The 27,846-nt window shown below is 44.7% G+C and overlaps 1 protein-coding gene across 4 annotated transcripts in view; it reads left to right on the forward strand.

The window, feature by feature from the left end:
• Nucleotides 1-244: 244 nt before the first annotated feature.
• The window catches only part of MARCHF10 (membrane associated ring-CH-type finger 10), a 90,600-nt gene continuing 62,998 nt past the window's right edge, over nt 245-27,846 (forward strand). Inside the window, exons 1-3 of one of the 4 annotated variants that reach the window (XM_056548541.1) lie at nt 246-427; nt 18,100-18,206; nt 27,662-27,814. In XM_056548541.1, the coding sequence (XP_056404516.1) occupies nt 18,120-18,206; nt 27,662-27,814 (240 nt within the window). In that variant the 5' untranslated portion in view covers nt 246-427; nt 18,100-18,119. Of the gene's footprint in view, nt 428-11,104; nt 11,203-18,099; nt 18,207-27,661; nt 27,815-27,846 lie in introns of those variants that run through there. The other 3 variants (XM_056548544.1, XM_056548545.1, XM_056548546.1) reach the window with 3 other exon arrangements.

A 27,846-nucleotide genomic window follows, 5' to 3' on the forward strand; every position in this document is an offset into this window, starting at 1 on the left:
GTTACTGACAAGGCTTATACCCAAAAAAGTCTGAGTAAATACAGAATTTGAAAAAGAGTTTTCAGTCCTCAAGGATGCAGTCCAAAATAAATTAAAATCTGCGTTAACTGGTAATTGTTTTACATACATTAGTATTTCTAAAGTTGTTTAAGACATGTCCTAGTACAATAGAGATGCAGAGAGCTGACACAGCCCTGACACTTCACTCTGCAGAAGGCTGTTTGTGTGCAGGGATCAGGCCAGGCCTCGTTGCTATAGAGACCATAGCTCCTTCCATTACTTCTCCTAGCTCCCCCTACCATTGCCATGGACACCCAGGGACGCTTCTCCCTGCAGAAGGTCACAAAAACAACTCTGTATTCCTGCAGAACAAAACCTGTAACACAGAATCATGTGGAAGAGCTGAGGTGGACACACAGGAGCTACTGTAAGTGTCAGGCTGGCATATGGGAAATCTGCATGGGTAAAATAGATTTAATGGCTGGAAACTACTTCATTAGCTACTTGTTTATGCACGCTGAAGTATAATGTTTGCTACTTTATGTAAAAAGTTGGTTACTGGTGTGGTAAAATAACTAATAATAAAAAAAAATTATAGTGATATTACAGTATTACAGTACAGTACAGTATGTGGTGGCTCAATACGGTAGTTGTTACCCTTGCTGCCCTGTCAGACAGCCTCCCTTCAGTGTCCCTTGGCCCCCCCCCCCCCCCTTGCACCTGTCCCCCCATCACGTCTGGTTTTAGGCTTAGCATGGCCCTGGGCAAAATCAAAAGTGGGGCCCCAAAAGTCGTAATAGTGCACTACCAGATTTGCACATTTTTGGTCAAGTCAAATACCATAAAAAAATATCTAAAAAGCAATTGAAGAGTCCCATCAAAACTAAAATGGCACCGATAAAAACTACAAATCACAGCGCAAAAAATGACCCTTGTAGCGATCAGAATAGTACAATTTTATATTTTTGTACAGTTCCCCCACATTAAGTTGGCAGCATAGCTCCCCCTCATTAGGTTGACAGTATAGTTCCTCACATTAGGTTGGCAGTATAGTTCCCCCACATTAGGTTGGCAGTATAGTTCCCCCACATTAGGTAAGCAGTATAGTTCCCCCACATTAGGTAGGCAGTATAGTTCCCCCACATTAGGTAAGCAGTATAGTTCCCCCACATTAGGTAAGCAGTATAGTTCCCCCACATTAGGTTGGCAGTATAGTTCCCCCACATTAGGTTGGCAGTATAGTTCCCTCACATTAGGTAGGCAGTATAGTTCCCCCACATTAGGTAGGCAGTATAGTTCCCCCACATTAGGTAAGCAGTATAGTTCCCCCACATTAGGTTGGCAGTATAGTTCCCCAACATTAGGTTGGCAGTATAGTTCCCCCACATTAGGTAGGCAGTATAGTTCCCTCACATTAGGTAGGCAGTATAGTTCCCCCACATTAGGTTGGCAGTATAGTTCCCCCACATTAGGTTGGCAGTATAGTTCCCCCACATTAGGTTGGCAGTATAGTTTCCCCACATTCGGTTGGCAGTATAGTTTCCCCACATTCGGTTGGCAGTATAGTTCCCCCACATTAGGTTGTAGTTCCCCCACATTAGGTAGGCAATATAGTTCCCCCACATTAGGTTGTAGTTCCCTCACATTAGGTAGGCAGTATAGTTCCCCCACATTAGGTTGTAGTTCCCCCACATTAGGTTGGCAGTATAGTTCCCCCACATTAGGTCGTAGTTCCCCCACATTAGGTTGGCAGTATAGTTCCCCCACATTAGGTTGTAGTTCCCCCACATTAGGTAGGCAGTATAGTTCCCCCACATTAGGTTGTAGTTTCCCCACATTAGGTTGGCAGTATGTTCCCCCACATTAGGTTGCAGTTCCGCCACATTAGGTAGGCAGTATAGTTCCCCCACATTAGGTTGGCAGTATAGTTCCCCCACATTAGGTTGTAGTTCCCCTCACATTAGGTTGGCAGTATAGTTCTCCCACATTAGGTTGTAGTTCCCCCACATTAGGTTGGCAGTATAGTTCCGCCACATTAGGTTGTAGTTCCCCCACATTAGGTAGGCAGTATAGTTCCCCTACATTAGGTTGTAGTTTCCCCACATTAGGTTGGGAGTATGTTCCCCCACATTAGGTTGTAGTTCCCCGACATTAGGTTGTAGTTCCCCCACATTAGGTTGGCAGTATAGTTCCCCCACATTAGGTTGTAGTTCCCCCCACATTAGGTTGGCAGTATAGTTCTCCCACATTAGGTTGTAGTTCCCCCACATTAGGTTGGCAGTATAGTTCCCCCACATTAGGTTGTAGTTCCCCCACATTAGATAGGCAGTATAGTTCCCCTACATTAGGTTGTAGTTTCCCCACATTAGGTTGGGAGTATGTTCCCCCACATTAGGTTGTAGTTCCCCGACATTAGGTTGTAGTTCCCCCACATTAGGTAGGCAGTATAGTTCCCCCACATTAGGTTGTAGTTCCCCCACATTAGGTTGGCAGTATAGTTCCTCCACATTAGGTTGTAGTTCCCCCACATAAGGTTGGCAGTATAATTCCCCCACATTAGGTTGTAGTTCCCCCACATTAAGTAGACAGTATAGTTCTCCCACATTAGGCTGGCAGTATAGTTCCCCCTGGGATAGAAAATAGGCCCAGGCATTTTAGACTAAGCAGCCCACATCGTTCATGGGTGTGGCTATGTGAAGGCGGAGCCAAAAAGGACCACATCAATCATAGTTGGTTATAATAGGGTACATAATGAAAAAAAAAAAAAGAGATATATACACACACACTTACACATTATAAACTTAGACAGTTACCAAATAACAGCCGTATGTAAGGAGGAAATATTATCACCATACATATTACCATAATTCTGTTACTGAGCAAATCCTGTATACTGGGACCAATAATACCAGTATCCATGGAGAAATATTATCACCATACATATTACCATCATACTGTAATGGAGCAAATCCTGTATACTGAGACCAATATTACCAGTATACAAAGAGGAATATTAACATCATACATATCACCATCATACTGTTACTGACCAAATCCTGTATACTGAGACCAAAATTACCAATAATACCACAGTAAAAAGAGGAATATTACCACCAAACATATTACCATCATACTGTTACTGAACAAATCTGAGATCAATAATACTTACTAATCTTACCAGTACAAAAAAAAAAAAAAAAAAAAGGTCAGCATCTCCAAACAAAATTAAAAAGAGTGTACTGTGCTAGTTTTGTGTGTTACCAGTAATGGACAAATAATACTTCCCCACTGACTAATACCGCTATATTGTTACTGAATAAAATCGCCTATACAAAACACCAACATCCCAACATACATTCACCATATAGAGGTATACCACCTATGCACTGGATTTGTATACCATATACTGTAAGTGATTATATACAGGACCATATAGAGGTATATACCAGCTGTACACAGGATATATGCCATATAAGTGATTATATACAGGACCATATAGAGGTACATACCAGCTGTACACAGGATATATACCATATAAGTGATTACAACTACATGAAGGAACTCACAGGTCACGTCTTTTCTGGTCAGCGTTGTCCTTTTTTCTTTTCTTCCCTGTCCGACTCAAACTGCCATGATGTCTTCTTCCAGCCAAAACTTCATCTCTCTTCATCTGCAGAACATCTTAGACTCTGCATTTTTCTAGTGCTCTACTTAACGCTACACAATCTCCCCATCTATAGGCCTGTAATAATGTCCCCCTTGGTGTCCCACTCAGTAAAAGGGCAGGTAGCCAGGTATGTAGGTAGGTCACCGTTTCCCCAACTATGGTGCCTCTAGCTGTTGTGCATGCCCAGATGGCCTTTGGCTGTGGAGTCTTAGTTTTGCACCCTGGTTGGGAAACGTTGATGTAGGTAGTTAGGTAGCCAGGTACATAGCTAGTAGGGATGCACAATATGGGGAAACTACAATTGAGATTATGGACCTAAATATTGCGATTTCGATATAATAAACAAATGGTGAAATCCTCCAATTTCATGTCCAATCTCCCCCCCCCCCATTTTACATCTATTCCCCCATTTCATGTCCACAGCCCATTTCACATCTCCCCCATTTCATTTCTACCCCCCATGTCACATGTCCATTTCATGCCACATTCTCACCCCATGTCATGTCACATTCTCCTCCCCCCATGTCTCATCTCCCGTTAGTTAGGTTGGAAGGTGTGTAGGCAGGTAGTCCCCTCAAACTAGACCTCCCTCCCCCTGTAGGCAGGTAGGTCCCCCAGATTAGCCCCCTCAGTAGGCAGGTAGTATCCCCAGATTTGACCTCCCCCAGCAAGCAGGTAGCACCCCCAGATTAGACACCCTCCAGTAGGCAGGTAGTACCCCCAGATTAACCCCCTCCCCCCCAGTAGACAGGTAGTACCCCTGATCAATCCCCCCCAGTAGGCAGGTAGTACGCCCAGATTAGACCCCCTCAGTAGGCAGGTAGTACCCCCAGATTAGACCCCCCCCCCCCCAGTAGACAGGTAGTATCCCCAGATGAGACCCTCCCCCCCATTAGACAGGTAGTACCCCCAGATTAATCCCCCCAGTAGGCAGGTAGTACGCCCAGATTAGACCCCCCCAGTAGGCAGGTAGTACCTCCAGATTAACCCCCTTCCCCCCAGTAGACAGGTAGTACCCACAAATTAACCCCCTTCCCCCTCAGTAGACAGGTAGTAACACCAAATTAAAACCCTCCCCCCCCCAATAGGCAGGTAGTACCCCCAGATTAGACCCCCCAGTAGACAGGTAGTACCCCTAGATTAATCCCCCCCAGTAGACAGGTAGTACCCCCAGATTATTCCCCCCCAGTAAACAGGTAGTAACCCCAGATTAACCCCCTCCCCCCAGTAGACAGGTAGTACCCCCAAATTAAAACCCTCCCCCAGTAGGCAGGTAGTACCCCCAGATTAGACCCCCAGTAGACAGGTAATCCCCCCAGTAGACAGGTAGTACCCCCAGATTGTCCCCACCCCCCCAGTAAGAAGGTAGTAACCCCAGATTAACCCCCTTCCCCCCAGTAGACAGGTAGTACCCCAAATTGACCCCCTCTCCCCAGTAAGCAGGTAGTATCCCCAGATTAACACCCTTCCCCCAAGTAGACAGGTAGTACTCCTAAATTAACACCCCCCCCATAGGCAGGTAGTACCCCCATCTTAATCCCCCCAGTAGATAGGTATTACCCCCAGATTATCCCCCCCAGTATGCAGGTAGTAACCCCAGAATAACTCCCCCAGCAGGCAGGTAGTACCCCCGTATTAACCCCCCAGTAGGCAGGTAGTACCCCCAGATTAGACCCCCCAGTAGGCAGGTAGTACCCCCAGATTAGACCCCCCAGTAGGTAGGTAGTACCCCCAGATTAACCCCCCCCAGTAGGCAGGTAGTACCCCCAGATTAACCCCCCCAATAGGCAGGTAGTACCCCCAGATTAGACCCCTCCCCAGTAGGTGGGTAGTACCCCCAGATTAGAGAACCCCCCACCCCCGGCTGGTACCTTTGTAGTTGCCAGGAATTCAGGGCAGCACCCTCCCCCAGATAAAAGCCAGCACAGCTACGCGCGTCAGCCGGCCGCCGCGTAATGACGCTCGGTCAGGTCACACTCTTAGAATTCCTAGAGTCAGGACATAGTGACGCCAGCCCTTGAATTCTGGGAGTGTGACGTGAGCAAGCGTCATTACGCGGCAGCCGGCCGACGTGCGTAGCTGTGCTGGCTCTTATTTGGGGGCGGAGCAATTGCAGGTGAGCCGGAGAGCAAATGCAAGGCACAAAAATGGGAGCTGGGGTCCGAGCGTTTTTACTCCCTGCATCCTGCCCTGGCTCCAGGCTCTCGCACTGCCAGACCGGCCGGCCGACAGTAATAGTTCCCCCACATTAGATTGGCAGTAAAGTTCCCCCACATTAGGTTGGCAGTATAGTTCCCCCACATTAGGTTGGCAGTATAGTTCCCCCACATTAGGTTGTAGTTCCCCCACATTAGGTTGGCAGTATAGTTCTCTCACATTAGGTTGGCAGTATAGTTCCCCCACATTTAGTTGGCTGTATAGATCCCCCACATTTAGTTGGCAGTATAGATCCCCCACATTAGGTTGGCAGTATAGTTCCCCCACATTAGGTTCTAGTTACCCCACATTAGGTTGGCAGTATAGTTCCCCCACAGACATACAACCATCGGCTATATACAGTGTATGGCTGGAGGCTGTGTGCCTGTGTACTGCCCCACTTCAGTGCTCCGTCCACCGCTCCTCCGGTCAGGGGTCACGATCTATTGCTATGGCCTATAGACCATAGCAGTAGGTCCCGGGACCGGAAGAGCAGTGGTCGGAGCACCGAAGCTGACGTGCAGCTGGTAACTTACCATGCCGGCCAACGCGCATCCTCCTCCTTGATGCTCCAATGCTCCGCTCCTTCGTTCCAATGGGCGCACACAGACAGTGTTACTGGTTCTCAAGGTCTGAAAAGAAACTGTGTTTAAAATGTAATACAGTATGTGGTGAAATAAAAATGTAAAAATAGAATGGGAATAATGTCAGAGACCTATGATATGGGTATAATCACCACAAAAATGAGTGTGAATAAACGTGAGCATAAAATGAGCATTTAAAATTTATGAAAAATGTATAAATATATGTGTGAGTGGGTAGAAGATAAGAAAAGGAAAAGCAGAGCTTGGAATGGACAAGAGAAAGAAAAGAATGAAAAGAAAAGACTAGTGATTAATGAATAGAAGATAGAGAAAAGAAAATTAGCGGATAAAAGATACATAAGTGATCCCCAAATGGATTAAATAATGCTCTTGTAGCGTTATGTACCAGACTACATTTTATTTAAGATAAGCATAAAATTATATAAATATATACAAATACGACAAGTGCAAATCAGGGAGAGCGCTGGGCCCTACAGCTGTGAATCTCCCAGATAAGAGTAGTCACATGTATTTATAGATACAAAATTGCAAACAATCATAATAGATATCACAAATGGCTGTGAGTCACTAATGAAACAATCACTTAATAATACCGTAGCTCTGCACGTTCAATATTTGTATTTACTATTTAATGCAACAGTTCCCAATGTAGCAAAAGTTATATCCGTGCGATGCTATCACTATGAAAAATGTTAGTGGCACGTATGTACTGAGTGCCAGCCATGCGGACCTGCAGAGGGAGGCTGTTAATGTCGGCACTGCAGCCGTTGCAAGGCAGTCCCGGGTAGATGCCAAACAGTGGTAGGAAGTATATGCCGGGTCGGAAGTATATTGCAAACAGTGGTAAATGCCAAACGGTCTTCCCAGCCCAGACCCGGCATATACTTCCTACCACTGTTTGGCATCCACCCGAGACTGCCTTGCAACAGCTGCAGTCCCGGCATTAACAGCATATCTATAAATGTACGTATGTACTAATATGCTTGGGGCAATCATCTCCCGAAGGTTGGGTGCACGTTGGTAGGTAATCCGGGGGACCTTCGGGAGGACTTCCCTCAGGTAGGGATCTGACAGTAATATATGCCAGTGTTTCTGTAAAACTGGTCTTTACTGTTCTTTGGACGGCAGAGTAGGTGGTAATAAAGTCCATTGTCGGTTAATCGATACTTCCTAACAACACTCTCCAGCAAGCGCCACACGAGTATCCTCATTTTCTCTCTCACAAGGACCACGTGAGAACCAGCATTACTATAGCAATTAAGTGCTAGCCCTTTAAAAAAGAAATAATGGAGTGGGCTTAGTCAGAGGCAATGAGGGTTCACTATCGCTTCTTGGCCTTATGCTAACATCAAGTGTAGTATCTGTTCTGTTAGTTGGCAGTGTGGTAGAGCACTACGGCAGAATAAAGAACCACACGGAGTGTTGCAGGTGTACCGGGGTTGGCCGTATGCCTGGCGGTCACCCTGAAGTGGCCTGTTCCCTTTGTGTCTTTTAGGGTAAGAGCCGAGGTGCTAAAGTCCCCTGAGAGTGGTGACCCTAGGGTGACGTAACTCATAGGGAGAACGACCCCACATGAGTGAAAGCACATCGCACATACTCTCACGCTTTTGGGCACTCACTTCTTGTGTTTCTGACCTGCCGGCTGTCGAGTATAGGGGAATTTTCATAGATCCGGGCGGATGTCCGGGTGGTTTTTCATGGGGCACATTCGCTTTTTTTTTTAAATTATTATTCATTTTTGCTACTGTGCCACGTTTGTGTCTTTTCTTTGTGTCCCTCATGTCGGTTTAGGGGAGGTGTATGTGGCCATCAAGTGGATGCCAGGAGCATTTGTGGTCCTCTTAGTAGCTTTACTGAAGAGGGACTTTGAACCTGGAACTTTGCAGGTACCTTTTGTCCTGGAGGGGGAGAGTATGGTTTGTAAGGGGGACCCTCTCTCGGGACCCTCTCTCCTTTCTTAGAAGGGCTTACGATAGAACGCATCCTCATGCATGTTTTTTGTGTGACACGTTTGCACTTTTTCATGCACTTGGGTCATTGAGCATTTTTCTCGGCTCTTGTACTGTAGGGGGGAACTGTGAGTTTAAACACAGGAAAGATCTGTTCTGTTCTTTTACTTCATACTAATGTTACATTACCATCAATGTAAGAGCATGTCCACATGGACAAAAACTGTGGCTTTTGATGTGAAAACTGTACTGATTTCCACATAAAAAAACATGCAGTTTCACCCATAAAAGCAATTGCCTTTTGATTTCAATAGAAAATGGGGTATTGCGGAAAAAAAGAGGAAAAAAAGTTACTAGTCCCTTGTTTGCTGTGCAGCTCCGCTTTAAATTCTCTTTTTGATATCAATAGAATATTCATGACAGGACTATGCTTGGTAACCCCAACTTAAGAAGAAATGTGGTACAGCACGGGGCAAGGTTTTTGCCCATGTGCACACACCTATAGAAGGTTTCCTGTGTATTTTGGAGGAGGAGCAGGAACTGAGGTAAAACCATTCATAGCTTTCAATGTGGTGTGGCTGCTGCAGGCTCTGTGTGTACAACCCATCAGAAAGCAACATGCTCAAACATAACCTTTTATTTATACCTTAAAAATATTCACTTTTAAGACAAACGAATATCAGGATGTTTGCACAGTTGAGTCACATTACAAGAAATTAGGTCTGGCCTCCTTGCTTTCTAATAGCCATAACACTTAATTTTCCACCTACAGACCCACAGGGGTGTGGAAATTTAATAATAAACTACTTGCCCAAGGGACTAAAACGAAGAAAAATCTACTTCTTCCTCATGACTAGTGTTGGGCGCGAATATTCGCATTTCAAATTTTTTCACAAATTCGTGAATATTGTGAATATATTCGCTATATATTCGAAATTACGAATATTCACCTTTTTTCCGCATATGCACATATTCGCATATTCCTTCTTTTCACTTGTGGGCCAATTAGAATGATGCAAATATACTTGTCAGAGGTTCTCAAAAACATCCCTAGTAACCAATAGTAAAGTTGCCCACCCCCTCACTGTTTTCTTCCTCGAATACGCGAATATAACAAATATAAGACGAATATTTGTCTATATATTCGCAAAATATCGTGAATTCCAATATGGGCAATGCCGCTCATCACTACTCATGACCAGTGGTGTAGCTATAGAGGTCGCAGGGGTCACAATCGCAACCGGGCCCCATAGCCCCGCGTTGCAGTGGGAGTGACACGAGCAGCAGCCTTCCCCGCATCCTCACACCGCAGCACTGCCGATCTCCAGGAAGGTAAGGAGACCGAGGATCGGGTGCTGGGGGTGGTGTAATATTAATGAGCAGGAGATCATGGACGGGGTCGTGGATGAGCAGACTGAGGATGGGGTTTGAGGGGGGGGTGTGTGCGCGATGATGATGATGAGAAGAGCCAGGATGGGTGGAGGTAATGATGATGAGGGTGTGTGCGGGGAGATGGGGGTGCAACAGGGGGGTGCAATGATGATGATAAGGAGTCTGAGGATGGGGTGCCGGGGGGGGGTGCAATGATGAGACTGAGGATGTGGGGGGGGGATAATATGGAGTGCGGGGGTGAAGAGCCAAGGATGGGTGGGGGGGGGGGTTTGATGATGAGACTGAGGGTGGGGTGTATGGGGAGGGGGCATTGGGCTGATAAGCTGACCAAGCATTGAGTGGGGGTTGATAAGACAGGATAGGGCGAGGGGTATGCAGTGTATGGCAGTATTATATTCAGGGGGTAAAGTGTGGGGCAGTATTATATTCAGAGGTACAGTGGGTGGCAGTATTATATGAAGGGGGTACAGTGTGTGGCAGTATTATATTCAGAGGGTACAGTGTGTGGCAGTATTATATGCAGGGGGTACAGTGTGTGGCAGCATTATATTCAGAGGGTACAATGTATGGCAGAATTATGTTCAGGGGGTACAGTGTGACAGTATTATATTCAGGGGTTACAGTATGTGGCAATAATATATTTAGAGGGTACAGTGCGTGGCAGTATTATATTCAGGGGGTACAGTGTATGGTAGTATTATATTTGGGGGGGTACAGTTTGTGGCAATAATATATTTAGAGGGTACAGGTTGTGACAGTATTATATTCAGGGGGTACAGTGTGTTGCAATATTATATTTAGAGGATACAGTGGTAGGCAGTATTATATTCAGGGGGTACAATGTGTTGCACTAATATATTGAGAGGGTACAGTGCGTGGCGGTATTATATTCAGGTGGTACAGTATTTGGCAGAATTATAATGTGTCATAATGAATATTGTCTTTATACGGAGGATGAGGATCTGCTGACAAATTAAGGAACCAATGATGTCGGGGCATCAGACTCTGCAGAGAAGATGTAGCTGGAAGAAGTCCTATTATCTAAACCAGATAAAGAAGGAAAGGAAAGACAACAGAGAAGACATCACTCAGGTCAGTGATATCATTGTGTATTCTCCTGACTGTCCCATCAGCTGGAGTCACTTGTAAGTTCAGCAGTGATGATGGGTGACACTGTACCCCATTCTGTGGCTCTCCAGCTCCAGCAAAATGGCAACTTCCTTAATTCCCGAGACTCTTCAGACATGATGGCAGTTGCAGCTTAGCAACAGCTGGAGAGCCACTTGAACCGAGGTGATTGGTGGGGGTCCCAGCAGTCTGACCACTACCATAAAAATGGGCTGCTTATTTTAAAGTGCCCGGGCCTATTTTTGGCCCCAGCCCAGCCCTGCCTGTAAGTCAATTAAATCACTGTGTATTCTCCTGACTGTGTCCCATCAGTGCTGTTGTCACTGATATCTTTGTGCGGCCGAGTAAGGGGGTCATCAGGGATTGGGGAAGCTGGCCGTCAGGTTTCTAGCTACGCCCCTGCTCGTGACTATCCACTTTTGTCCTCGCCCTATAATAGCCATAACTCCTATTTTTCCATCTACAGACTCATATGAGGCTTATTTTTTGCAGGGCCAATTGTACTTTGTAATGACATCTTTTATTTTCTACTGGAACCTATGCAATTGGAAAATAGGGGGTGAAATGGGCAGCTGCCTAAGGACCGAGCATTTGGGTTCCAAACCCTATTCAACACCTCTCCGCAAGCCTCCCTGGAGTGGGTCCCTGACCACCAGAGAAGAATCCAAGAAGCCAAAGAGATTGTTGGCAAGAAGATGGGCGAGGCTCAGCAAAGGCAACAACAGGACTATAATCGTCATGCCTCTGCCAAATTGGGCGACAATTGGGCGACAAAGTGTGGCTGTGGAAGTTTTCAAGAACCTATAAGTTAGACTCTATCTGGGAGACAGAACCGTACAGGTGACGGCCATACCCTATCCAGATTCTGATGTGTATGAAGTACAAGAGCATGGATATGAGCCAAAATTTGTTCACCGAAACCGAATCAAGTTGTGTCTAAAAGAAGATCTGTCAGTGCTCCCAGCACCATCTCCTCCAGCTGTCAGACCTGCGAGAGAGTACGTCCCAGGCAAAGGGAACCATCCATCTATGGATTTCCCCATGTTTTCTCCGAGTCAGCCTGCGATCTTCTGTGTCTCACCAACCCCAGGGCCGGTCCAACCAACACTAACCTCCACACCAGTCCCAGTCTTGTCACTGTTGGCTCCAGCTTATACCACTGTCTTTAGAGCGCCGACCCTGTCACCAGTCTCTCCACCACTGCTGCCAGCGACTCTGAATCCAACCATTCCTGGACTATTCGCTGAGGAAGAGCAAGCTGCCTTTCCAGAGGTTCCAAGAGCTCCCAAAGTCAAAGGCATTCCAGACTCTCCAGAAGTGGTGTCGCGCAGGTCACAAAGGTCAACACAAGGACAAATTCCCGCAAAGTACAAATTATCTCACAATATAGTAAAGTGTGTAAGGTTATGTACCACACATAGTCAGTTAATATGTAAACACTTAAGTTAGGACTGTAACATTACTTGTAGTCCCAGGCCACAAATGTCCAATGTATATATCTGTCTAACATTTTTCTGTCCTCATGTACAGGGTACTCTACTGGCCAGTGGGTTCCCCTGAAACTAAAAGCTGTGAGCTGTGAAAAATCCTCCCACTGTCAGCTTGTGTCCCGCTACTGTCAGTGAGGACAAGCAGGGAGTTATAGCTAATGCTAGGGGAGATGTGAGCAGACAGCATACTGAGGGAAGGGGCAGAGACCTGCACAGTGAGGCCACGCCCCCTCCCTTTGAGAGGAATTCAGACTAGTGAGATAAATTAAAAGTGTAATAAAAAAATAAATAAAGGTGCCAGACACACAAAAATTTTATGTACATGGTCAGGATTAGGTACTGAGTGATATACATAAAAAAAAAAATTGTTGAATCTGACGGGTACGCGTTAAGAACCGAAGGGGCCCCAGTAGCCAAAGCATTGGGTAGATAGCCTAAGGCAGCCCAATCTGCAAACTTGTGTGTATTATGGTCTAAAATGTGTTCCTAGAGCAGTTACAAAGCTTGTTAATCTCACATGTTTACCAAACCAAAGAGCATGTATGGACATTTACAGTGCTACATGGACTCTTTTCTACCTTGTTCTATAACCAGACCTGTGAAGGACATTTTGCATAATGCCACAGGAACTGTCACTAGGCCCCAGTGGCCACTTAAGTCTTCCGCCCTCCAGGACTGGGCGTCGAGGACACTGTCAGGCAGCCTCCTTCAGTGTCCCCAGGGCCCCTTGTACCTGTTTCCCCCCCTGTACATATGTTCTGCAGTGTATTGTATTATAAAATGTGTTGTATCTTTAAGAGTTATGTCATGCGATTGTTACCCAGGAGGTGCCAGTGATCCCAAGAGTGACCTACAGTGGGGATCAAAAGTTTGGGCACCCAGGTAAAAATTTGTATTAATGTGCATAAAGAAGCCAAGGAAATCTCCAAAAGGCATACAATTACAGATTAGACATTCTTATAATGTCAACAAAAGTTAGATTTTATATCCATCATTTACACTTTCAAAATAACAGAAAACAAAAAATGGCATCTGCAAAAGTTTGGGCACCCTGTAGAGTTAATATCTTGTACTGCCCCTTTGGCAAGTATCACAGCTTGTAAACGCTTTTTGTAGCCAGCCAAGAGTCTTTCAATTCTTGTTTGAGGTATCTTTGCCCATTCTTCCTTACGAAAGTCTTCCAGTTCTTTGAGATCTCTGGGCTGTCTGTCACGCACTGCCCTTTTAAGGTCTATCCATAGATTTTCAATTATGTTGAGGTCAGGAGATTATGAAGGCCATGGCAAAACCTTCAGTTTACGCCTCTTGATGTAATCCCTCGTGGATTTCGAGGTGTGTTTAGGATCATTATCCATTTGTAGAAGCCATCCTCTCTTTAACTTCAGCTTTTTCACAGATGGCATCAAGTTAGCATCCAAAATTTGCTGAAATTTTATTGAATCCATTTTTCCTTCTACTCGTGAGATGCTCCCTGTGCCACTGGCTTCAATACAACCCCAAAGCATGATTGATCCACCCCCATGCTTAACAGTTGGACAGAGGTTTTTTTTATTAAATTCTGTTCCCCTTCTTCTCCAAACGTACATTTGCTCATTCTGGCAAAAAAGTTCAATTTTAACCTCATCGGTCCACAGAACTTGTTTCCAAAATGCATCAGGCTTGTGTATATGTTCATTTGAAAGTTCAAATGCTGATTTTTGTGGTGAGGACGTAGAAGAGGTTTTCTTCTGAAGACCTTATTTGTACAAGTATATCTTTATAGTGGAATAGTGTACCACAACTCCAGTGTCTGCCAGATCTTTCTGGAGGGATTGTGCAGTCAAACGTGGGTTTAGAATAGTTTTTCTCACAATCCTACGAGCTGTTCTGTCTGATATTTTTCTTGGTCTTCCAGATCTTGCTTTAACTTCCACTGTTCCTGATGACTGCCATTTCTTAATTACACTCTGAACAGAGGATATTTGAAAACATTTTGCTATCTTCTTAAAGCCTTCTCCAGCTTTGTGAGTGTCAACTATTTTCAGTTTCAGATTTCTAGACAACTGCTTAGAAGAACCCATGGTGCTGATTGTTGGGGCAAGGTCAGATGAGTCTGGGCATTTAAAACCTTTGAGATTGACATCACCTGGCCTTCCCAGATGATGATTGAGAACAATCCATGACACTGGCAGGTCTCAGCTTTGCAAAGGGGGCAGTGCATGCTATAAATTCTGCAGGGTGCCCAACTTTAACAGATGCAATTTTTTTGTTTTCTGTTATTTTGAAAGTGTAAATGATGGAAATAAAATCTAACTTTTGTTGACATAGTATAAGAATGTCTAATCGGTAATTTGATGCCTTTTGGAGATTTTTCCATCTTTCCTTGGCTTCTTTATGCACATTAATACAAATTTTTACCTGGAGTGCCCAAACTTTTGATCCCCACTGTATGGGCTCCCTACTAGTCTCCCCCATATAAGCCCTGGGTGGAGCTAGCTCGCTCTCTTGGAGCTCTTAGCTCTTGCTTCCTGCTGATGTCCAGTGCAGTCGTGCCTAGTGTGTGTGTCCAGAGTGTTGGAGGCCTCAAAGTCAAGTTCTGCAGCCACCATCAATTCAAGTAAGCTAAAGTCACAGCTTTATGATTCAAGTCAAGTCAGTCCCTATCATCTGTCAAGTCAGCATGGTCTGCATTTAATTGTCCATTCCTACTACAAGTCCCAGCAAGCCCTTAAGGTCTCTGTGTCATTGGTCACCTCTTGGGCCCTGGCTGAACTGTATAGACTTTACCAACTGTCTACCCTCAGTAAAGCTACAGTTGTCCGTAACTTGGCGTCGGAGTCTGTGCCTAGCCCAGGATCCAGCTGTATAACTTTGGTTGGTTTAGGCTAAACCACATCCTGGCGTCACGAAAACAAGGGGTTAATGCCATCTGCCCCTGGGGTAACAACATCTGCTTTCATCACACCCTGCTACCATATACATATATACCGTATTTATCGGCGTATAACACGCACTTTTTAGGCTAAAATTTTTAGCCTAAAGTCTGTGTGCGTGTTATACGCCGATACCCCCCCAGGAAAGGCAGGGGGAGAGAGGCCATCGCTGCCCGCTTCTCTCCCCCTGCCTTTCCTGGGGTCTAGAGCGCTGCTGTCGGCCCTTTTCACCCCCTGGTTATCGGCGCCGCTGCCCGTTCTGTCCCCCTGACTATCGGTGCCGGCGCCGATAGCCAGGGGGAGATAAGCGGCGCCGACAGCCAGGGGGAGAGAAGGGGCAGCGGCACCCATTGCCGGCGCCGCTGCCCCGTTGCCTCCCCCCATCCCCGGTGGCATAATTACCTGAGTCGGGTCCGCGCTGCTCCGCTGCTCCAGGCCTCCGTCGTTGCTATGCGCTGAACGGCGCGGCGCATGACGTCAGAGCGCCGCGCCGCGCATAGAAACGACGCTGGTCCCCAGCGTCGTTGCTATGCACGGCGCGGCGCTCTGACGTCATGCGCCGCGCCGTTCAGCGCATAGCAACAACGGAGGCCTGGAGCAGCGGAGCAGCGCGGACCCGAGCAGCGCGGACCCGACTCAGGTAATTATGCCACCGGGGATGGGGGGAGGCAACGGGGCAGCGGCGCCGGCAATGGGTGCCGCTGCCCCTTCTCTCCCCCTGGCTGTCGGCGCCGCTTCTCTCCCCCTGGCTATCGGCGCCGGCACCGATAGTCAGGGGGACAGAACGGGCAGCGGCGCCGATAACCAGGGGGTGAAAAGGGCCGACAGCAGCGCTCTAGACCCCAGGAAAGGCAGGGGGAGAGAAGCGGGCAGCGACGGGCTCTCTCCCCCTGCCTTTCCTGGGGGTATATCGGGGTATACACGCGCACACACGCACCCTCATTTTATCATGGATATTTGGGTAAAAAACTTTTTTTACCCAAATATCCTTGGTAAAATGAGGGTGCGTGTTATAGGCCGGCGCGTGGTATACCCCGATAAATACGGTATATATATATATACACATATATGTATAGGCATAGAGTGAGAATGGGTAAGAAGAAACCTGAATAATGAATTGTCCATAGCTTGATAACATCATACAAAGCCAGCCATCCCAAATAATATTCAAAATATTATTAAAATATTCTTTACTGTAACAGGACAAATCCATTACAACACAATTACTTTTGCACAGCAAGTAATGTTACAACTATTTGAATACTGTCCCTTTAAAGGTTACTTTTGCAGCAGATGTACTAAATCGAAGGTGTCTTAGGTGCTTTAAGTATGTGTAAATCTAGTGATAGATGCATATGTAGAGAGAATACAGATGTTACACAGCACATTTAGCTTGTTCATTACTGATCAGGTACTTGATGAGGTACTGATGAGGTACTTTTTACTCACAAATTTTCGTTGTGGCACGATACGGAGGGTATTAATGATGTCATAGCCACCTAGCGCTAACTCTGACCGTAGGTCACTGAGAAAATGTGTATGTAGAGGGTGTATTTCCTTGGCTCACCCTGCAGAAGCTCTCACCTGCTTCTTAAGTAATGAGGCAGGAGGGAAGGGAGGTGTATATGAGATGGAGACTCAGTGTAATGGGGGCTCTTCCTAGGAGACAGCGTGTGGGCTGTAGGGAAGAGACGGAGCCTGCTGAGGAGTACACAGCCCGAGCTATGAGGGGCTCAAAGAGACTGCCATGAATTGTGAGTAGAAGGTTGCAGGGGACATAAGTTTAACCGACTGAGGGAAGCTCAGCGGTTGTTAGTCAGGACAAGCTGATCTGTTTAGTCAGTGACCAGACGGTCTAGGATTTTGTTTTGTTCCTGCTTTTTGTTTATTTCTTTCCCTGCAACCTGTCTAATAAAACTGGCAAGGTGCCAGATTTGCATTATAAGCGTTTGTTTGCTGGTTTATTGAGAAGAAGCGCATCCTGTGGCGTGGTCCAGGACGATCCCAGAGCTAATCCCCAAGACGGATCGTCACAAGGGGTTCTTGTTCAGTTTTCTCCTCTAGAAGAGCTAAAGAATTGAAGCCCTGTATTTTGTGTAGTGTAGACTGGAACATAACTGTTCTTGCTTGTAGAACAGGACTCCATTTAGAAATAACACTTTGGCCGAGGTGTAGGTATGCCTAGCAGGAGAAAAGCTAGGAAATATTGCTTTGGCCAAAGACAGACCTAGGCTGGTTTTACTGATCTTCCCATCAGAAGCAGAAATAAGAGATGCATATACTTTGCTAGCCTGAACCATACTTGAACTAACAGGTTTGGGTCCACTCTTTCTCCTGGGAGAGGATCCTGAAATATGGATTTCTCTCATAGCATAAGATTAGGAAGCATTATGTGACCAAGGCATCATGCCTCTGATACAACAGTATATACCGATTTTAACTATTTACTAGTTAACAGTTTTGCAAGTTAACTTACAGTACTCCAAACACACTTAAGTAGCTTGCAGAAAGTTTTCTCACAGCCCCAAAACTACTTCTTAGAAATAGTAACTGAGACACAGGTACGGGGATGTTACAGCTGGGTTTCCATTAAAATGAATCTAGCTTCTTGGCATGAAATAAGGAAAACAGACAAGAATTTATGTAAGCTATTCCCACTTGTGTGTTTAGTGTTCTAGTAATGGAAAATAAATATATAAGAAATTATCATAATTCCCCTTCATAAGTGAATACAAATATTTTTTTATTTTGTACTTGCAGGTTAAAAAGTAATACCAAAGATGGAAAAGAATTGGAATAGACATAAATCAATTGTCAATGGACATCACATGAAACATGTGCAGCAAACAATTGATGCAGAATATAAGGTAATTATCCACTCTACTAACGCTATACCTTACCATAAAACAGACATCAAAGGAGTATTTTTGACCTATTGGACCCTAGGGTATTTTCTCTAGAAGCATTAGCTCTAGGGGGCAATACTGTGTGGTACATACGGAGGACATTATCTTAAAGGGGTATTCCCATCTCAAAGATTTAGAACATGATGTTGCTTTATGACTGGTGTAATTCCGATGTGAGACCCTTACCAATTTTGATATTAGGGGCCACTGTACTGTTTTACTCAACCATGCAGAGGATTGCAGCCACCTTCATTCACTTGAATGGTGCTGTGCTGCAGTTTCACTGTGCAAGAAAGGCTGTGCACAGGCCTTAGCGCTGATTGACCAGTGCACCCCTTTATTTTTAGAATCAGTGGGTGTCTCAGAGGTTAGAAACCCACCAATCATCAAGTGATAGCATATCAAAGAAATATGTCATCCCTTGGAATACCCTTTTAAGATGGTGTCCTACTTATGTGACACACTATATTGTTTCACAGAAGTAATATTTCTAGGGAATAATACCTTTAGTACTATAGCAAGTGATGGAATATGTCATGGGTTTTGTAAAGGATTCTGTGCTTCCTAGAGGTACCAAAGCATAAGGGATTTATGATTTTTTTTTTTCTAAATCTGATCCTGAAAGCGTACCCGTCAGATCCAACAAAAACATTTTTTTTTAAATATATCTCTTAGTACCTAATCCTGATCATGTTCATCAAATTTTTATGTGTCTTGCACCTTTATTTTTTTTTTTTATTGCACTTTTAATTTAGCTCAATAGTCTGAATTCCTCTCAAAAGAAGGGGGCGTGGCTTCACTGTACAGGTCTCCGCCCCCTCCCTCAGTAGGCTGTCTGCTCACATCTCCCCTAGCATTAGCAAAACTACAACTCCCAGCTTGTCCTCACTGACAGTAGCGCGACACAAGGTGACAGTGGGAGGATTTTTCCTCCAGCTCTGAGCCCTGCACTCACAGCTGTCAATCAAGGAAGTGTGTCCATGACATAGGTGATGACGCATGGACACAGCAGGACTAGTATGTTTCCAAGCAGGCAGGGGGGGGGGGGCAGTGGTTTGACTGGCTTTTTCAGTATGAAATACTGAACATTTTCTAATGAAAGTAATTGCAAAACATATTGGTTATACATTCTTTACAACATATCAAAAGTTTTTGTATCTGAGAGTGCCCATTTAAAGACAGCAAAGGCCAATACAACTTTACATAATGCAAATGAGGAGGTATTGGCTTGTAGACTTAATGCTCCATTGTCAAATAAATGTCTGAGTGTAGCCGTTGCATTTTCCTGTATAATGGACTTCATTAACTGTGCGTCAGCTATAAATAAGGCCATGCTAGCTTGGCAAAGATCAGTATTAGCACAAGCTGTCTTCTACCTTGGCACAGACAATAAAGACAGAAGATGTTAATTGACTATGTCCCTTATAAATCATGCATATTTTACTGTCCTGTTAAATTACTGCTTAACAGATCGTATATGATAGATTTGTTTCTGCATATATAAGGCCAACCCATTATTATTTTCTGCTTCAAGAACAGGACTTTAACATTTACATAACTTAAACAAGACACACATTTTGCTACTGTGCCAATTTAACAGGAATAATTTTGTCCTAGACTATGCAGAGCGCCAGTCTTCATTTTGTACATCAGCATTCTATGTGCTGCTTATTGGATAATATGGCTACTACAGGAGATGAGGCTGCAGCTCAGTCTATGTGTACTGTCTAGCATTTATAGTAGGGTGGTACTATAGGATGCCCTTGCAGTGTACCAGGTAACAGTACCAGGTAACACTACATTAACAGCTACCAATATCACAAGATCCCAGGAACGAGGGATTGCAGTCCCCTTTCATTCCATATTCTACAATCAAAAACATATGATAGCACAAGAACTTAATAAGCAACCTATATTGCCAGAGTGGGCTAACTATAAGGTGTACTTTACCTGTGACAATGATTGCACCTCTATAATGTATTGCACAGCCTTATCAGCCTCTTATTGTATTGCACAGACTTATCGGCCTCTCATTGTATTGCACAGCCTTATCGGCCTCTTATTGTATTGCACAGACTTATTGGCCTCTCATTGTATTACACAGCCTTATCGGCCTCTTATTGTATTGCACAGCCTTATCGGCCTCTTATTGTATTGCACAGACTTATCGGCCTCTCATTGTATTGCACAGCCTTATCGGCCTCTTATTGTATTGCACAGCCTTATCGGCCTCTTATTGTATTGCACAGACTTATCGGCCTCTCATTGTATTGCACAGCCTTATCGGCCTCTTATTGTATTGCACAGCCTTATCGGCCTCTTATTGTATTGCACAGACTTATCGGCCTCTCATTGTATTGCACAGCCTTATCGGCCTCTCATTGTATTGCACAGCCTTATCGGCCTCTCATTGTTTCATGAGGTGCTGGTAGCTGCAGTCCACCAACAGTTTATTTTACACTCTGCCAACACAAGACTTTAAAACATAGACACATGTAGCTTCCACCTGACATGTTTCGCTCAGCCGAGCGTCCTCAGACATCTGGACTAATGACCATTAGAGATGAAGGTGCTCGAAATCATACTTCCAGTGAAGAATCTAAATTTTTTGTATAACCTCATGTACAGCACCTCTATAGAGGTTTTCTTCAAAGAGTCACCCTTTATGCTATAGACCTCTTCATCATATTTAATGTCCTGTGTACCATTCACAGATAACCTGCTGTCTTTCCCATGCAGAATCCACAGGAACAAGTAAAATGTATTTTTTTTGTTTGCTGTACAGATCTTATCTGTAACATGTGAGGGTGTTGCGGAAACCTAATTCACATTTATGGATGCATGGGTAGAGCTGGGCGGTATGACGAAATGTGTGTATCACAGTATTTTTGTAACTTCTGGCGGTTCCACGGTATATAACGGTATTTCCTCCTCCTCCCCTCCCCCCCCAAATTAATTATTAGCCCAGCACTGCCCCCATCAGAATAAATACTCACATGTCACCCGCAAGCGCTGCCCTCCTGTCTGTTGCGGCCCCGGCGCTGACACTCTATACTGTGCGGTATCCCTATGCCCGGGCTGCAAAAGGTAAACTAACGCATGTTCCGACGTCGGCCTTACGCTGGGGACGGACAGCCGTCAGCCTATCACCGGCCGCAGCGATGTTTCGCCTCGGCCGGTGATAGGCTGAGCTCACTGTAATGTAAGGAGCTCTGGCCGGCTTCTTACATGACAGTGGGCTCAGCCTATCACCGGCCGAGGCGGAACATCGCTGCGGCCGGTGATAGGCTGACGGCTGTCCGACGTTCCTGTCCCCTGGAAGCAGATGAGGCCGATACCGGACCAACGGGAGGTGAGTTAAAGTTTATTTTGTTTATTTCTTGCAGCCCGGGCATAGGGATACCGCACAGTATAGAGCAGTGGTCTTCATCCTGCAGACCTCCAGATGTTGCAAAACTACAACTCCCAGCATGCCCGGACAGCCGTTGGCTGTCCGGGCATGCTGAGTGTTGTAGTTTTGCAACATCTGGAAGTCTGCAGGTTGAAGACCACTGGTATAGAGTGTCAGCGCCGGCGGCCGCAACAAACAGGAGGAAGAGGAGGTGACGTGAGTATTTACCCCGATGGGGACAGCGCTAGGCTGCTAATTGGGGGGAGGGGGCAGAACAGCGCTCGCGGGTCACATATGATTAGTTCCCCGATGTGGGGACAGCGCAGCGCTGGGCTGATTCATTCATTCCCGAGGGGGAGGGGCCAAACCGGTATTGCGGTATGGGTTAAAATTCATATCGTGCAGCACAAAAATTTCGGTATTCGGTATGAACCGGCATACCGCCCAGCCCTATGCATGGGACGTAGATTAGTGACATATATTAGGTGCATATCAGCAAGAAATCTACATTGAAATCCCTGTCAAATCTTCAATGTGCGCACATCCTCAAAGGGCACATTCAGACAGTGGATATTTACTTCTAGAAAATTCGGATCTTTAGTGTAATGCCAATTGTTTGCTCCCAGTCAAAGACACAACCACCAGGTTACCTTCTGCACATGTAGTCTGGTCTGTGTCTTCTCTGGCATTTTTTGGATTTTTGCCACAAATTTTTACATTGCATGTCGCAGTTTTGGCTTCAGATTTGGCAATGGATAAGCCACATCAAATCTACAATCCACATCCAGGCTACCTAGTACAGAACACAAATGAAGAAATTACTTTATGTCCACAAAACAGATTTACAAATCTGCATCAGAAAAACTGGTGCCATAGAAACTATAGATTCCCATAAAAAAAATATATATAATTACTTAGGGGGGAGATCAAAATCCGTGCAGAGGAAAAGTTGGCTTATTTCAAAGGAACCTGTGTGCACTAATTATGCCCAGGTTTGGAGTTTCCCCTACCCCTACAATACTTGTCAGTAATGTCCATGGGTAACAGCTTATTTTTTACATCACACCTTTCACAGGTAATAAATGCCAATAAATATCAACCAGTCAGATTCATAGTTACATAGTTACATAGTTAGTACGGTCGAAAAAAGACATATGTCCATCAAGTTCAACCAGGGAATTAAGGGGTAGGGGTGTGGCGCGATATTGGGGAAGGGATGAGATTTTATATTTCTTCATAAGCATTAATCTTATTTTGTTCCAGGAATGTATCTAATCCTGTTTTAAAGCTGTTAATTGTTCCTGCTGTGACCAGTTCCTGAGGTAGACCGTTCCATAAATTCACAGTCCTCACGGTAAAGAAGGCGTGTCGCCCCTTGAGACTAAACTTTTTTTTCTCCAGACGGAGGGAGTGCCCCCTCGTCCTTTGGGGGGGTTTAACCTGGAACAGTTTTTCTCCATATTTTTTGTATGGGCCATTAATATACTTATATACGTTTATCATATCCCCCCTTAAACGTCTCTTCTCAAGACTAAACAATTGTAACTCCTTTAATCGCTCCTCATAGCTAAGATGTTCCATGCCCCATATTAGTTTAGTCGCGCGTCTCTGCACCCTTTCCAACTCCGCAGTGTCCCTTTTATGGACAGGTGACCAAAACTGAACAGCATATTCCAGGTGAGGCCGTACCAATGCTTTATAAAGGGGGAGTATTATGTCCCTGTCCCTTGAGTCCATGCCTCTTTTGATACATGACAATATCCTGCCGGCTTTGGAAGCAGCAGCCTGACATTGCATGCTATTCTGTAGTCTGTGATCTACAAGTACACCCAGATCCTTCTCTACCAGTGACTCTGCCAGTTTAATCCCCCCTAAGACATACGATGCATGCAGGTTATTAGTACCCAGATGCATAACTTTACATTTATCCACATTGAACCTCATTTGCCAAGTGGATGCCCAGACACTTAGTCTATGCAAGTCATCTTGTAACTTATGCACATCCTCTATAGACTGTACTGTGCTACAAAGCTTGGTGTCATCTGCAAAGATAGAAACAGAGCTGTTAATACCATCCTCTATATCATTGATAAATAAATTAAACAACAGCGGTCCCAGTACTGATCCTTGGGGTACACCACTAATAACCGGGGACCAATCAGAGTACGAATCATTGACCACCACTCTCTGGGTACGATCCATGAGCCAGTGTTCAATCCAGTTACAAACTAAAATTTCCAAACCCAAAGACCTTAACTTACCTGTCAGACGTCTATGAGGGACAGTATCAAATGCTTTAGCAAAATCCAGAAACACTATATCCACAGCCATTCCTCTGTCAAGGCTTCTACTCACCTCTTCATAAAAGCAAATTAGATTGGTTTGACAACTTCTATCCTTAGTAAACCCATGCTGGCTATCACTTATAATACAATTATCCCCTATGTATTCCTGTATGTAATCCCTTATAAGTCCTTCAAACAATTTACCCACAATGCACGTTAAACTTACCGGTCTATAATTTCCTGGGGAAGACCTAGAGCCCTTTTTGAAGATTGGCACCACATTCGCCTTGCGCCAGTCCCTTGGCACAATACCAGACACCAGAGAATCTCTAAATATCATGAACAGGGGTACAGATATTACTGAACTTACCTCTCTAAGAACTCTTGGGTGTAGTCCATCCGGTCCTGGGGATTTGCTTACATTTATATCACTTAACTTACCTTGTACCATCTCTACATTAAGCCAGTTCAGTACATTACATGATGTGTTACCAGCACTGACCTGGCCAATGTCAGCTCCTTCTTCCATAGTGTATACAGAACTAAAGAACCCATTCAGTAGCTCCGCCTTCTCTTGATCGCCTGTGACAACCTCCCCATTATCATTATTAAGGGGTCCTACATGCTCTGTCCTTGGTTTTTTTGCATTTATATATCTAAAAAAATATTTAGGATTAGTTTTGCTTTCTTTGGCCACCTGTCTCTCATTTTGAATTTTTGCTGTTTTTATTACATTTTTACAGATTTTATTAAGCTCCTTGTACTGTTTAAATGTTATCGCTGACCCATCAGATTTGTATTTTTTGAAGGCTATTTTTTTGCTGTTTATTGCTCTTTTAACATCATGTGTCAGCCATGTAGGATTTAGTTTCAATCGTTTATATTTGTTCCCCTTTGGTATATATTTAGCTGTATAGTTATTTAGAGTTAATTTAAAGATGTCCCATTTACCTTCTGTATCAGTATTTGAGAACACCTCCCCCCAGTCTATGTCCTGTAGTGCAGCCCTCAGCCCAGGGAAATTTGCCTTTTTAAAGTTATATGTTTTTGCCTTCCCCGCCTGTCTTTGTTTTCTACATTTTAAGTCAAAAGTAACTATATTGTGGTCGCTATTACCAAGGTTTTCCCGCACAGTTACATTACCAACCAGCTCTGCGTTGTTGGAAATGATCAGATCCAACAAGGCATCACTTCTTGTTGGGTCCTCCACAAACTGGCCCATAAAATTATCCTGCAATAAATTTAGGAATTTTCTCCCCTTTGTAGTTTTAGCCAACCCCGGACCCCAATCTATATCTGGATAGTTAAAATCTCCCATTATTACCACTGTACCTGCCCGGGCGGCCCTCTCTATTTGTTTATGAAGCCGAACTTCTATCTCTTCAGTGATATTAGGGGGTCTGTAGATTACCCCAAATATTATTTTTTCAGTATTTCCCTCCTTTTGTAATTCTACCCACAATGATTCCACATCCTCAGAATCATCACACACTATGGCATCGTTCACACTGACTTTCATACCACTTCTTACATACAGACAGACTCCACCACCTTTTCTGTTCATTCTATCCTTGCGAAACAATGTAAACCCCTGCAGATTGACAGCCCAGTCATGCGAGGAGTCCAGCCATGTCTCAGTGACCCCAACTATATCAATATGTTCCTCCAGTATCAAGGCCTCAAGCTCCCCCATTTTATTTGCTAGGCTTCTGGCATTTGTGAACATACACTTTACATTTCCATCCTTTATGTTATTGGGGTTAATGGGATTCAAGGGTGTAAGTTTTATTTTCCTATGAAGCCTATTTCTATTAACTATTCTAACCCCTCCCTCCGCTCCACCCCCAGGTACATTTATAATTCCCACCTCTCTATCTACACTATCTTCCTTTTATTTTATTAAAAAAAAATAAAATAAAAAGGCCTCTGAAATAATGGTCAGCTGGTCAGCTTTTCCTCTGTACAGGTGTTGACAAATCTCCCCCATAGTCTTTATTCAGATTTAGTTGTGAAATCTGCATCAGAATTTACAGAGAATTTTACATTATCTGGACATTCCCTTATGATGTAAAAATTTAAAAAAATGCCTGGCGAAGTGACCCTGGCAGACCCAAACATTTAGTCAATTACCAAATCCAACAAAAAATGGTTGTAGATACTGAAATAAGTCAAATATCTTACTAAAGTTAAGGTAACTTTTAAAAACTTTAGTTCAAAGGGCTTGAAGAAATTTTCGAAAAAGTTCAATTCGCAGCGAACATGTTCTCTGCAATAAAATCGCAATATACCATATTTTTTGCTCTATAAGACGCACTTTTTCTTCTTGGGGGGGGGAAAAGTTGGTGCGTCTTATACGGCGAATACACCCCAACGGCCGGGACACGCGGCTAATACAGTACATCACCGACCGCGGTGATGCCCTGTATTAACCCTTCAGACGCGGCGATCAAAGCTGACCGCCGCGTCTGAAGGGGAAGTGATACTAACCCGGCTGCACCGGGAGGGACCTTACCTGCCTCCACGGTGTCTGCTCCGTGCCGGGATCCCCTGCATGGCCGGCACTCTCCTTCGTCGTCATCACGTTGTCGCGCATGCCGCCCCGTCATCCAATAGGAGCAGCGTGCATAGCGGCGTGATGGCGGCGATGGAGAGCGAGGATACCGGGCAGCAGAGACGTTCCTGAGCGACGTGGACACCCCGGGGACGCGGCGACAGCAATGGAGGGCAGCGGTGGCTTCCAGGGCAGCAGCGGTGACAGGTCCGGAGCGTGAGTATTACCTCCTATACCAGTGGTCTTCAACCTGCGGACCTCCAGATGTTGCAAAACTACAACTCCTGGCATGCCCGGACAGCCAACGGCTGTCCGGGCATGCTGGGAGTTGTAGTTTTGCAACATCTGGAGGTCCGCTGCTTGAAGATCACTGTGACCTATACTTCACATTGTATTCTAGATTTTCCTCATTTAAAATTTGGGTGCGTCTTATATGCCGGAGCGTCCTATAGGGCGAAAAATACGGGTAATATAGCCTTTAAACACATCTATAACACTGCCTAAGAGTTCTAAAGCACTGTCTAACACCTAGGAAGTTATTAAATTAGTTATAAAGTTTTAAGGTTAAGTTAAAGTTAGAGCACATGCGGTAACCCATGGTAACTAACAGCTTGTTTTAAAGCACACTGCACCATCACCAAAATGCCATCCCTTCTGCTATTCTTACCTGCATTGCCAGGCACGCACAAGCCTGGCAATGTTCGAAAGTTCGGCGAGCCGCTTACCTTCCAAAGTTCTGAGTGAGACAAGGTTCGCTCGCTCATCTTTAGCGGTTACACTCTTCATTTAAAATTGTTTTATTAAGCTACGTCCTCAAAACGGGATTTTGCTGTGGTACACTAAGTGGTTAAATCTACTGTGAAAATCTGCTCATATTTTCATGTGGAAAATGTCAGCAGCATAAAGATGAGATTTGTTACCGCTCATACACTTGCCTGTTGTCCGCTGCTAATGTACTACAAATCTGCAATTACAATCTGCAGCATTTCTGTCATGCAGCATTTAAATTTTATTAAAAAGCATTTAAAAATATGGATGCAACAAGCTATCTATAAAGTTGGTTAGATTCAGTGGCTCCAGCAGATCAGTAAAGAAGAGGATAAGTTCTCAGTATGTGCCGTATATTTCTAGAACATAAAGAAATTGATAAGCTCATTTGCTGCAAGAAGAGCGGATATTTATATTGCAGGCCCATCTGCGCCATCGGGAGGTGGTAAGAGAGAATACTGAGCAGATGAGAGAAAAACAAGCTGCATCCCAGCGTACCCCAAATCTTCACAACATTCACTCAGCACGAAGTTACAGTAAACCATGGCAGAATGGGATGACTGCAAAAACAGAGGTAATGCTACATAGTTTTCTATTAAAGCAACG

Source organism: Hyla sarda, chromosome 12, assembly GCF_029499605.1.
Source record: "Hyla sarda isolate aHylSar1 chromosome 12, aHylSar1.hap1, whole genome shotgun sequence".
In the NCBI taxonomy this organism is placed as follows: domain Eukaryota; kingdom Metazoa; phylum Chordata; class Amphibia; order Anura; family Hylidae; genus Hyla; species Hyla sarda.